The sequence below is a fragment of the Pteronotus mesoamericanus genome, unplaced genomic scaffold, assembly GCF_021234165.1.
Source record: "Pteronotus mesoamericanus isolate MK-2021 breed Mesoamerican mustached bat unplaced genomic scaffold, CSHL_Meso_final scaffold_167, whole genome shotgun sequence".
Classification (NCBI taxonomy): Eukaryota; Metazoa; Chordata; class Mammalia; order Chiroptera; family Mormoopidae; genus Pteronotus; species Pteronotus mesoamericanus.
The window spans coordinates 6,171,720-6,185,756 of NW_026555308.1; the positions used below are offsets into that span (position 1 = coordinate 6,171,720).

General features: G+C 39.8%; 1 protein-coding gene across 7 annotated transcripts in view; it reads left to right on the forward strand.

Moving 5' to 3' along the window:
• The window catches only part of RBFOX1 (RNA binding fox-1 homolog 1), a 1,461,257-nt gene extending 1,456,909 nt beyond the window's left edge, over positions 1-4,348 (forward strand). For 3 of the 7 annotated variants that reach the window (XM_054589559.1, XM_054589563.1, XM_054589562.1), the window contains 2 exons: positions 2,175-2,250; positions 3,788-4,348. In XM_054589559.1, coding sequence (XP_054445534.1) covers positions 2,175-2,250; positions 3,788-3,910 — 199 coding nt within the window. In that variant the 3' untranslated portion in view covers positions 3,911-4,348. Of the gene's footprint in view, positions 1-2,174; positions 2,251-2,621; positions 2,800-3,787 lie in introns of those variants that run through there. The other 4 variants (XM_054589558.1, XM_054589557.1, XM_054589560.1 and 1 more) reach the window with 3 other exon arrangements.
• The last annotated feature ends 9,689 nt before the right edge of the window (positions 4,349-14,037 follow it).

Below are 14,037 nucleotides of genomic sequence, written 5' to 3' on the forward strand. Positions count from 1 at the left end.
AAAGTTATATCCCATGTTGTTTTACACATATTAATATCTACTTCTAATTATGTAGGTTGAGGCCCAGGTTTCATGAGGGATGTCTCTGAATAAATGATTTCTTCAAAAAATGTCATCATTGTTCTTGTTTTAAGACACCCTCTGTTTTGTACTTTAATCTGTTTTTCCTTCCAGAGAGAAGGAGAATCTTTGAAGGCCTTTGTTATGAGCCAAAGGACTAGAGGGTGTCCCAAGGAATGAAATGCAAGAGGGAGGGTTGACTGTTTCACAAGAGATTCTCCCCTGGATAAGAAATATCCATTCATGTCACTGCTTTTGAGGATCAGGAGAACACACTGTGTTGAAGCCAAAAGTTTCATCTAGATTTTCGAGCTCAGTGCCCTTTGAAATAGGCAAAGGGAGCTGGGAATAAGACCTGTCCAATGGGGGCTGATAGAATCATTTTTTATTTCCATTTGGAATCTAACTCAGGGCCTAAGAATTAGAAGGTTCTCCACTCACCTCCTTCCCACCTTTCCAGGCTCTATGGTATAAGCAAACATGTCAGACCCATCCAGTACATTCTTATCCATCAACTATGAGCAAGAAGATTGGAAGCAAAATGGAGAAAAGATAAGGAAGGAAATAAATAAAGCTCATGCAAATTATACTCCAAGAGATGGGAGGCAGCTTAAGGTTAATTGTAGTTGATAGTACAGACAAACCATTTCTTCCTACTTTGTTCCTTCATTCTTTAAAGGAAAATCTAAGAGTCAAAAACTGTTGGTAATCCACATATTTCCCATTTAGTGGCTGGTTGTTAATGGGGCTCAGCCACTCCCTTTTTCAGGGAATTCTCCTCTGCCCAAGAAAACCACTTCAACGCACAAGTTACCCGACACCCCTCAGGAAAACTGACAGCTAATACTTAACTTAAATGAACATTAAAAAAACAACCCATTTATCTCCAGGTGGAATTAATTCTAGAGTACAACTCATAGGATCAGGTGAAAGCTAGTCTCTATCTCAGAACATTTCTATTTATCCGTTGCTCTGGATTTGCCTGCCTCTCTCTCCTTCCCCTTCTTCACATGCACAAGAATCTCTATTTCAGGCTCTGCTTCCAGGGACCTAATTTAAGATTGCATCTCAGTTTTGATCATTACTGAAAGAACAGTGTCCAAACTACTTTCAAGAAGATACCTGACAGGTCAATTAAGTAAGGGTACATGTCATCATGAAAAGAGCATTCCAGTTGCTCTGATAAACTTAAAGACCAGCTTTAACTCTGTCTAGCTCTGTGGCCTTGAGCAAATGACTTAATCTCTCTGAACCCTAATTTCTAATCTGGCATTGTTCAGTCTCAAACACTCAGTAGCCACCAAATATAACAGGCTTCCATTCCTTCATTTTTATTCTGAAGCCTGTGCAGGAAGTCATGGCAGTAGAGGGAGGAGGATGGTTAGAGAGACAGAAACTCAAAGATAAGGAAATGTAATCAAGAAATATTGTTTGAAATATGGCCATAGGCTGATGAAATGGAAGTTCTGGAGTGGTAGGGTTGAAATCAAATCAGCTCTAATTCCTGCGTAGGGTAGGGGTGAGGGTCCTGCAAACCCTTCAAAGATGCTTCACTTTGAATGCATTTGCTCCTTATGTTCTAAGATATTGGACCCTAACTGCACAAACTGGGTCACTTCACCCTTTTTGATCCACCTGGCTTGTTTGATTAGTGACAACTCAATTAGGGGAATAGGACTCTCTTGAGTATTAACATGTCTTCTGGGGTTACTGGGCTTCTTAAAACCATTTTTTCACATGTTTTTTGTTTTTGTTTTTGTTTTTGTTTCTGCCTACCTCAGTCTCTAAGGTAGCTACATGAGCAATTAGAAAAGGTCTTATGAGAGAGAGGGGAATATATGTATGATATATCTATATCTATATCTATATAGGTATCTATATACCTATATAGATATAGATATAGATATATATTTCCAGCCATGTTAAATGGACACAAGAATGTGCTATGCACAGATGGACTTTTTCATGTTACGTTGAAGACTGGAATATGTTTTTTATTTATGAAGATGAATAGGACCCTTCCACACTGTCTTGGTATTTTACATTTTGTGCTTGTTATTATTAGTTTGTAATTGTATATTATGGATTAATCTTCACTTCTGTTTTCCTTTCAGTTACGGACGAGTTTATGCTGCCGACCCCTACCACCACACACTTGCTCCAGCCCCCACCTACGGCGTTGGTGCCATGGTGAGTACTAACTCCTCCTCTTCCTCACTTCTTCCTGCCTCCCTTCCCTTCCCCAGCTGGGACCTTCATACGGGTTGACTGTTGACGTCCTCTCACTTTCCCTTAATTGAATTTGTCTCTTGTGCTAATCTAACAGCAGCTAAAATGCCACATTAATCCTCCCAGTAAACTTGATAAATGTCTTAATTTCTTGGCAATGTAGTGCATGTAAGTTATTATATTTCTAATTTCGCAAGTCTCACCTAGCAGAGCACTTACCTTAATGGAATAATTAGTCATTTTGATAATTAAATCCATCACTAACAGAATGCAGTGTCAATGCAGAACTTTTTTTTTCTTTTTTTTCCCTCCCTTGCTGCTCATTCACATAGCCCCAAGGTTCCAGCCCCAGCACAGACTTCAGAGGAGCTAAGCTGCACACTTCCAGGCCTCTGCTGTCAGGCAGCTGAGAATCTGACTGCCTCTCCTCCCCTATTACAATTCATGTTTAAAGTCATAGTCGCCCAGGAAAGAAAATAGAGAGGGGCACACTTTGTGTGTGTGCCTAGTACATAAGGAATTAGGAGGAATCAGCTGGGTTTGAGGGTTGTCTTTCATTTGGGGGGATTTGAGTTTTTGTTTGGGGGGTGGAGGGAGGGCAAAAAGGGGAGGTGAGGGTGGGTGAATTTGCCTGTACTTGTTCAAACTTCTATGCACTAAAATTCTTGAGTACAGTAAAACGTACCCATCACGTGAGAGCGTATGCAATCATTACAAAGCTTTTGGCATGCAGCTTTCTGCTTGGGATCAAGAATATCAGTCCTTATCCTAAAACTCAATCCCCATAGGCATTCATTTGAATTGCCAATACTTTTAGAAAGAGGAAATAAGTTAAGTGCCACCTCATAGCCATCTAAAGCCATGGCTAGACAATTCGCTGGAGCGTGGTCATAGAAATTCAGCCACGATATGGGAACCATATTCTTTTGCACAAGCTCAGTTACATCAAGCAATTCATCTGTACTACTCCCCTCTTAAGAGCAAATCCTATACAGCTCATTGAGCCAAGTCAAGTAAGAAGCAGATTTAAATTTTCATCCTGATTTTGCATTCAACAACTCTGCTTCAACACCTAGTCCACTTGAGTGACGTGTTGGAAAGGAGAGTTGAATTACTCCATTCAATCAGTCATCTGCATTCAACCTCTTGAGTGTAGATTGAGCTTTTCCCAATGTAACATAGTGTTAATGAATCAAACAAGCAAACAGACTGAAACAGTGCACATCCTTCAGTAGTCCAGTTTGTATCAGAGTCCTTTTAGCTACCAGGACTGGCCAACAGAATTTGATTTTACTGGGGGTTTCTGTGTAAGGAGCTTTTGGGGGAGGTCAGGATTGGCCCTATCTCTAGTTCTCCAAGAATGACCTGGGATGGGTAGGGGGTGCCTCCATTTTGGTTGATTTCAAGTGTCTATTTTTCACATTAGTCTTTTTTTGATGATCCACGTGTTGCAAAAGGAAAATGTAAAAAACACACCCCTCAAATTGCTTTGTTTCAGAATGCTTTTGCACCCTTGACTGATGCCAAGACTAGGAGCCATGCTGATGATGTGGGTCTCGTTCTTTCTTCATTGCAGGCTAGTATATACCGAGGGGGATACAACCGTTTTGCTCCATACTAAATGACAAAACCATAAAAACCTTCCAATGTGGGGAGAAAGGAAGCTTTCCGAGGCCTGGGTATTGCAATACATGCAGTAGTGCATCATTTTAGCAACTCTAAAAACTAAAAAGAGGAAAAAAAATTACATTTTTTATCTTATACCTCAGATATTTTGTTCTGTGTATTTTAATATTGTGGGTCTTTAATTTCTGAAGGTTCCGTAGTTTGGTTGCTGGCTGTAGGAGTTTTTCTGTGGTTGATCTAGAAAGATGCTAGCTATGAATAAAAACTGGTTTAGGGCCATATCCAGAGTGCTTTATCATGTAAATGAATTATATATGCTGAATATTAAGCTACTGGGGTTATCAGCTGTTCGGGAAGAGTGTAAGTGACTACAGTAGTCATTTTTTCTGCATCTGCATTATTTTATTTTATGAAAGGGGAAGGGTGGGAGGGACTTAGGGGATTGGGACTGGGGGTTGACTGAAAGAAAAAAAATAGTAACTGATGAATCTAAACGACCCACTGCACCAACGATCATATAGCAACGGTTCTAAGTTACTCATTGTCAGTTCAGGCCAAAGGTTATGCTGTTAAGGGGGTGCTTCTAGCAGCCCTTGTGCATCCAAGTTGAATGAAGCTGTGCAAACCTACCCTTTAAACCATTCCCCCCGGCAGTATTCAGCTTCTTAACCAGCCGCTAGTTATTTAGGCAAAAACTGCTAGTTAGGCCATCAACAAGCATTCTTTTTATATTTCTTCCAGTATAATAAATTATTGATATCATTGCTGACTTTTATATTATGGGAGGGAAAAAATAACATTAATAAAAAGGTGATAAAAAGCACTGTTTCTATTTTTTTCTTTTTTTCCAAAAAAAGAAAGTAATAAAAACTTAAATTCTTTGTACCAGTTAAAAAAAAATGTATAAAATTTACATCTGTGCAGTGGAGTTGTTAAGTTCTAGAAACAGTCTATGAAGCTTTAGTTTTAGCCTAGTAGAACAACTGTTAGAGACAGACGTATAATTTTTATGGAATTACATGATAATCATATTTGGATTTATAGAAGCATTTTACAAGTATTGCAATCATTGAGTAGAGATAATCACGGTATTTTCATCAGCTTGGTACTTTTTGAAACATGACTGTATTATGTGAGCAACCTGCAATTTTTCAGTACGTGAGAGCCTGCCCTCCCATTCTTCCTGGTCCCCAGGGATTATCTCAAACCAGTACCTTTAGTTCTGTCTCCAAGGCCCAGGACACTTGTCAGAAGGAAGCAAAAAAGTAGGTGTGCCCTCTTTCTCCCCAAAGAACCGAGTACCCCCACCTCTGATGCAGGGCCAGAGGGACACGGCCGAAAAATTGCAGTTTGTCTGAATTACTTCTGTTTGAACTCCTTCCATGTTGTCCTGTTTACAAGTTAACCTAAGTTGGGGTATCTGTCACGGGTCTTCCTGTTTTTGTATTTAAATTCAACAAACAGCAGCAAGCTGTCCCCAGTAGTTCTGCTGCCCTAGTTAAATCTTCATGTGTACAGTGCGGGCCCTCTGGCAAGCACTTTAGTAAGTTATCAACTCACCGCTGTGAACCTGCCAATCTGCTGTAACAACTCTGCTTTCAAACAAAACCAAACAAAACTTAAAAAAAAAAAGTGTTTGTGATCCAGCATTCTTGTCATCCTATGTGCATGCAGTAAGATCGGTTGGATATTAAACCATCAATAAAGTTTCACAAGATTTGAAAACCAAGTTTCTGTAGCTTCGATATCTAAGGCAGATGACCGTTATCTTGAAATGAGAGAAAGGGGGGAAACTGCTAAGCAGCCCAAAGCATATACAATGTTCTTTTCACCAGACTTCTTTGGGTGGGGGAGGGAAGGGGCAAAAGGGTGTTTTATAGCATCACTAAGACGTTCTCATTCCCCCACCTGGGAAACACTATGATGACAATGGATGCCTGGTTGATGTTTTTAAAGGCAACAATTTATCAAAATGCTACGGCATCCTACCCTGGAGGGGAGAAAAATAAAAAGTGCAGGGGGCTAGGGAGAATAAACAGATTTCTCTCAATGGCCTCAAATTTCACAATTCTGAATTTGCATTGTATTTGGAATCACAAACATAGAATTCTTACTGTGTTGGTTAAAGTAAAATTAATTTGCAGTTTTGATTTTCATCGATGAGCTGTACTTTTCCCCCATGATTGTATGTAGTTTTAATAAAATCATTTAGAGCAAGTGGGTGCCAACTGATGTTGCAGAATCTTTTGTCTAGGCACTCCTCCAAGATGCCAATAAGTCATTTTAAAATGTATGTCAGAGATGTAAACAAACATTTTGGATTTTTTAAAACAGTATTTATTTGGAATGTTTTCATTTATCTAAATAACTATTGCTATTATGAATTATGAAAAAAGATTAATATCATGTGTGGCATATAGTGACTTCTTAAGACACACATCACGCAATCTGCAAACCCAGAAAATGTGTATATCTGTCTTTAGAAATTAGTGTTTATATCACTTACAGTGGTTTGTGAATAAAGAAAACTGGTTTGTAATATCAAAAAATAAAAGCTTAGTCTGAAAAGGTATGTGTGAGTCGGCGTTCTGAGTCCTTTGGCTTCTGTGTGTTTCCTTCAGGGGTACTCCCTCATCCACACATGCGGCTGCAGTTGTGTCCACCAGGGGACATGGCGTGGGGCTGCCCAGGTGAGCAGTCAGCTGCCATAGTCACTGGTGGTGCCTCCTGCAGGTGCACTGGCTGTTTGGCACGCTGGGCTATTCCTCAGCATGGAAATGTCAGTCTTTGGATCAACAACCAAAACAAACTGTGCATTTCAATGGAACATCTGTTCTAGTGATTAATTCAACTTTGGTGAGGGGGAAGCTTGTATGATGAAGGCAAAAAAATAGTAAGTGCTAAGTTTATCTTTATTGAGTGCTTACTATGAGCCAAAAATCCAGCTCAGGTCTTAGGTGCCTTACTTCATTTAATGATTTAATACTCCCCTCAGGGTTGAGTTATCTACCCTATTTAGTTATCTTAATAATATCTTATTCCTATCTCATTCAATTATCTTAATACTTATTCAAATTGGTTAACACATATGCAGGTTTTAAAAATGCGGGATCTAGAAGCAGATGTTGTGAGTCTGAATCTTGATTCTGTCACTTGCTAGTTGCAACCCAGGACAAGGTAAACCAAAGTTCTGTGCCTTCATCTTTTCATCCATAAATCAGGATGATAGTAATACTTGCCCCTTAATATTTCTATGTAGAATAAATAAAACAATCTATGTGATGGGCTTGCAGCCATACTTCATAATTTTTTAAAAAAAGATTTTATTTATTTATTTTTAGAGAGAGGAAGGGAGGGAGAAAGTGAGGGAGAGAAACATCAATGATGTGCGAGAGAAACATCAATCGACTGCCACTCACATGCCCCCAACTGGGGACCTGGCCCTCAACCCAAATGTGTACCTTGACCGGGAACTGAAGCAGGGAACTTTCATTTCTCAGGCTGGCACCCAATCCACTGAGCCACACCAGCCAGGTCCATACTTCATAAATTGTAAGCTGTTCTTATTTACAGTGAGGAAATTGAGGCACAAAGAAGTTTACTTACTTGAGATCACACATCAGGCAAGTGGCAAGGCCAGGATTCCAAAACAGACATCCTTAGCTGTTAGGGGATATTCTCTCCTGGGTCAATGAGAACTTTTAGCTTCCAACTTTGGATGTGAGAGGTCTTACCGTGAGTGCCACACACAGTAGTATAATGCAGGTCACCTTAATCGCAATTATTACACCATGTCAAGTATATTTAATGGTCCATTCTCTGTAAACTCCTGATAGTATAGTGAACTGTGAGGGTTATAATTAACTTCCATTGCCCTATGTCGATTGATCCTTGATGGCTACATTGTTCTCATTTTATAAATGAAGAGGATAAGAATTAATAGGTCACATGATTTGCCTAAAGTCACGTCTAGCAACTTGTTGGAAGCAAGTGAGGATCTGTCTGAGCCAGGAGCTTGTGTCCTCTTCCAAAAATTCTGCTCCATTATTTGTGGTGATGGTGATGATGGTGGTGGTCATGTTAAACCTGGGCTTCTAGTACCGTCCTTAAAAAAATATGTTAATTAAAACAAAAAAGTCACTAGCTTTATCCTGGCATATGGCAAGAAAGGAGATAATTATCTCCCTAAAATGCTGGTTTATAATTGAGTCCCTACCCTGTCCAAATATGAGGATGTAAGTATAGATTTAAAAAGCAGTAGTTTACATTAGACTCTCCAAAACTAAGCTATTCTCTAAAACGAAGATAAGCATATCCATTTTATGTAAAATGTAAAGTAAATAAAAATGATGGAATAAGTAAAAAGGACTCTTAAAGGCTCCACCAACAAATGCAAATGCTTATCACCTGCAATGTGGGCAGAGGCGAGCAAGTAAGCCCAAAGGATGCCCATATACGATGCACATGCTTTGTGCATAAATAGAGACTGCTATTTGTTTTTCCATGGAGAATGCCCAAGAGGTAGAGGAAGAGCCTCATCCCACCTGTAATTTTTTCTTAAAACAATATTTTTATTAAACAGTGAAAGCTTTTCCGTGTTAAAAAATAAAAATAAAACAGTCCAGGTGCAATTTATTTGCTTAGACAACCATCTCAGTCCCATCCCATTTCCCCCTCAACTTGATAATGTGTGATGATATCTGAAGGTTCTTTCTACTTCCTGGAAAGCAGCCACTTTTTATGTAAGGGGAGCTCTGGTGAGCACTGCATTCTCCCAGGCAAGCACACGGCACACAAACATGTACACATGCACTTACACCCACGTACATGCATGCGCACACAGCAAAAGCCCTTTAGTGCTGCGATAGTGTCCCTCCGACGTTGCACTCTCTCTCAAAACCACCTGAGGAGCTTGCTGAGAAAGCAGAGTCCTGGGCCCATCTCCTTTTGGCACTCCCAAGGGACCCATCTTCCAGAGAACTTCATGTTGGTGCTCTTGTTTGATTCTCCCTGTAAATCTGACCCTTGTCAGGAAAACAAATCAACATATATGTGCAGGTAAATGCAGGTGTGCTCATATACATAAGTACCTATCTACACATACCTGAATATCAATGTACATTCTCACCCTTGCTCAGGATAATCTAATTTTTCTTCACCAATAAAGTTAAGAATTAGGACTGAAATAATATTCTCACATGAGAAGAGATAAAATAGTTTGTGAGAAAACACAAAAAGGGTATTTTTTTATTCATTATTGGACAATATGTATGCTCATGCACTCACAAATATATATTATATATTTGGGACATTTGTATGTAAATTCACCAGCTGCAGTTTTCTGAACGATATGAAATTCTCATTGTGCAATTGCTGAGGTTTCAATCTGTTGTTGATATTGGACCAAAAGCCAGTTCATCTCATAGTCCAAAGCAGAGTCCTCCAATTCATGAATAAAATCAGGGTTTCCCATTGCTGTTATTAGAAGTCTAAGAGATGTAGATTTCAGGTTGAACAGGAGTACTTGGCTCCTTAGCACTTTTGAAGAGCCTCCTGGGAGAGTCCAGACTTACATCAAATGCTGTGTACTCATCGTCCAGCTGGAAAATTGGGGTTGGGCCACTAGAAAGATGTCTCTATCCCTGCTGCCTAGGTAATCAGGGTGCTTCGATCACAGATATCTGGGTTGATAAGGGAATTTACCAACGATCTCAAATGGAAAATATTTTTTAGATAGCAAGGTGGTATTATGAAGAAAATGCCTAGGATTCCTTTAACACTAATGGTGTGATTTCCTAAAGAGAACCAATGTTTTATCTTGTACTGAGAATAAAAGAAATAATAATAAAACTAGTTAACATTGTTTAAATACAATTTCAGGCACTTTACAAAACACATGTTTAATTTATGCACTTACATACACCCAACTACCTATATATAGACATATGTATGAGAGTCACCTCAAAAGTCTCTTAGCCTTCGTACTTCAATTACTTCATCTATAAAATGTGGATGATAGTATGTATCTCGTAGGGGTCCTATGAGAATAAGATGTGCTAAAACATGTAAAGCACTAGTCTGACATAGAGCATTTTTATTTTAAATCATTTCTGTATCTATCTGTGTAATTTAGATGAATCCATATACATTATAGAGATTCAAGTAATATATATATTTCTTATCTCTGATACATTAAATAACATGATTATACATACAGATCTATACAATTGTGTACATCTAAAATCTATTTACACACATGGATACCAGCTGCTTTTTAATATATAATATTTTTATTTTTATGCATTAGCATAAATACACTATTAGTGGACCATAAATATATATGCTAATTCTTGTAAAGCACTTAGATACCGACAGAGCAGCAAATAGGACTTACTACTACTATTATTTCATTTAATTCTTGCTAACTGTAAAGCTAGGTACTATCATTACCAAGTCTAACCGCAAGGAAGCAGAAACTTCAGCAAGCCTGGTGACAAGCCCCAGGCATATGACTCCTGGTGCTAGAGCTGAGCCGTGGGCACCAGCAGCCTGGCTGCAAAGTTCTGACTGCTACACACTACACAGTGCTTTACATACACCTTGGCACTTAATCCTCGTAGCATCCCAGGTAAGTACTTTACCCCCATCACAAAGCTTATAACCATTGGAACTAAGAGCCAACCCCCGTATTCCTGGCTTTATTACACACTCCCCCTGAAAGTTCAGCTGTAACAACTTAGCGACTGCTTGTTTAGAAGGTGGGTTATCAGGAGGGTCCCAGAGCCCACCGCTGACAATGCAGACCACCGCAGCTTCATCGTTCCTCAGGACACAGAGCTGGTGCCTATGGCTTTGAAGCTCAAGCTCCGTTACTGAAACTGGCAGATGCTGCATTACTTGAATGAGGCAAAAAGTCAGTGAGAGCAAGAGAAATCTCTAGGCTCAAAATAAGAGTAACAAACAAGGGCTTTCAAGGTAGAAAATAGAGACCAGAGACCCAAGAAGTGGAGTAATGATGGTGCTGTGAGCATGTGACTATTGGGAGGCAGCAGAATGCAAATTGGCAGCTTGTCAGCATGGAGACTCTAGCAAACCTTGCAAGGAGAGTTAAGTAACAACAACCAAAAAAAAAAAGAAATTCAAAACAAAAGAAACAAAAAACCCAGAAAACATTGCCTAAAAACAGGCAGCAATAACTGCAAACGAAACCTCGTGTTCACATCTAGAAAGTCAAACTTTCTGCAAGCACATCAGAAAGTTGTCTAAAACTAAAGAACAGGTCAGAGTCACTGCATGCAGCTTGCCTTTTATCTCCCCTAAACACTCCCAGACCTAGAGCAGCTGAAAGTCATTACTAAGTAGGATTCAACACCATGAAAACTGCTACTCAGCTGGACAGCGCTGTCAGCATCCTGGGTGCAGCTGCTTTTCCCATCGTGAGTTCCTAAACTGTGGGACTGGGTGATGTATTGTTCTTCTGACTGTTCCGCTTTTTTTCCAAAGCCCTGTTCTTCCCTTCTTAACCTAAACACTGTGTTCTGTGTGTGTGCGTGCGTGCGTGTGTGTGTGTGTGTGTGTGTGTGTGTGTGTGTGTTTGAGAGAGAGAGAGAGACGGTGGGCGGGGGGGGGGGGGGGAATGCATTGTGAGGAAAGGAGGTAAGAAAGAAGAAAAAAAACCCAGAAAACTTTTAGTGTCAGTTGCAACATTCTGATATTGAAATTCAAAATTGTTTACATCTTTCATGAGAGAAGAAAAACATGAAATGTTTTCTCTCTATCATTTTCCCATCACCTAAAAACAAAACAGAACCACTTGCCCAGGCTGATATTGTTATTTCCATTAAGCCATCAAAGACTTAGACAGGCAGTAGCTAGAATGGAAAAACAGAGAGCAAAATTCAGTGGTTAAAGGTCTTTTCCTCTTTTTAAAAATTTCAGGATGAGCCTGAGTTTCAAGCCTGTCTCTGCTATCTTCTTTGTATTCCCAGCTGTGTAACCTTAGGCGACTTAATTAGCCTCTCTGGGGCTTGCTTTTCAAGTGGGTGAAATGACTCATTGGATCTTGCTGAGAATTAAATGAGGTTGTGTAGCACTGAGGGAATTGGTTCCAGAAAAGCCACTCACCTTCCACTTGGGGACAAAAATGAAACCCCATGTTAAAAAGTGAAACACTGGATATTTTAATAAAAGGTGGGAGTTCCAGGTGAGGTTGGATTTGGAAAACCAGGGAGGATGCTCTACTATTGAAACTGATCTTGGAGATCTTCATGGATCTTTGGTGTCTGCATGGGCTCCACTTAAGCTCCCCCACACCAGGAAATAACCTGGGAAACTGGGTAGGCTCTGCTTTGGGTTTTCAGGTCTGCACAAACGTATCCCCAAATGCATAGCAACACTGACAGCATTAGGGCCATCCTGCCCCGCTTGTGAATCTCAGTGCCACCACTTGGTTCTGGGACAAGGCATTTAACTACACAAAATCCCACTTCCTTGGTAGTAAAATAGAGGGTAATATTTTACCACCTTGAAGGGTAATTGTGAGAAATAGTGAGAAAATGCACGTAAACTCCTCTGAACACAAAAAGACATTCTCTCCTCGCCCCTTCATTAGCCTCAAGATATTTTTTTGTCCAGAAAGTTCTGTCATTTCCTGATTTAGAGGATTTAAAAATAAAATGCCACAAACAAACAAGTAGACACAAACTTTTATAGGTCCTCAAGACCCACTCTTTGCCCAACAGACACAGACACAGGGAGAGAGACCATAGAGAGCCATTATGCCACAGAAGGAAAACGATATTCCCAGTCAAGCTGGACTCAGAGGACTTATGTGAATATTTGATAAGTTCCAAAATGCCAATAATTCTCTGAGTCCCCTGCCACCAATTTGGTTTCTCTCCTGACAGAACACTGCATCCCTCCATATTCATGTGTATCCATGTTAGAATTGGAAAGGTGAAGAATTAATAAAGGCAGCTTGCAGCAGCAATCTCACCCTTGGGGTAAGAGATCACATCTTATCCCTAGGCTTTCCAATAGGCTGCAACCACTTTCCTTAGTACCCCAGCCCTGACCTCTAGATTCCTGGATGCCAATTCCATGAAGGAAGCAAATATTCTTTATCTCTTCCATATAATGTGCCAGGACAAGATGCTGTGATTGAGTTCCAGTTATGGGTTGGAACTCACCTCCTAGTGTCTCTACACATCTATTGTTGGGTCTGTATAGGTTTTTACAATATAGGAGTTAACATACAATATCTGTGAATTGGGAGAGTTCACAGAATTCTTCCCTTGAAAATCTGGAAGGTGTGGGAGTAAGCATTGAGCCCACATTTTCTCTGGTTAACAGTCAGAAGGAGCTGAGAAGTAACTGCCTCATTAAGATGAAACAATACGTGGTTCTTCAGTGCTAAAGCCCTGCTCCCTTAATGTCAACCAGCCAAGAACTCACCTGGGAGCTGAGTTGAGAGAACTGCAGTCTGGGGCAAGTTTATTGGACAAAGATCGTCTAATCCTATTGGCTGGGAGAGGAAAGGGCCAAAGAAAGTCCTGCTGTAGATGTATAGTCATGGAAAGACACCCAACCTAGAAAGTGCAAAGGTGAGAGAAAGAGAAAGACAGTGAGACAAAGAAAGAGAAGCAAAGAGTGAGGCAGAGAGAGAGAGAGAGAGAAGGAAAGGAGGATAGGAGATAGGAAGGGAGGGGAGGAAGGAAGGGAAAGAAGGAAAGAAGGGAGGGAAGGGAAGGGAAGGGAAGGGAAGGGAAGGGAAAGGAAGGGAAAGATCAGGACATTCTCTTTTCACTCTGATTATCTAATATTACAGATTTGGGTGCATAACAAATTCATTTGTTATTTCTTCTCTAGTGATCTTTATATGAATTTATTACATTTTATATTTTTATCCAAGCTTGTATTTTTTCTTAGCCTTACCTTCTCTGGTATAGGTGTCTTTATGCTTTAAACTGGCACTGTCCAACAAAAATATAATGCAAGGTACATGTGTAATTATAAACTGTCTAGCAAAGTTGTCAAAAAGTAAAAAGAAACAGATGAAATTAATTTAAAGATAACATATAATAATTAATACATCGTATTAATAATTTAATATATTTTATTTAA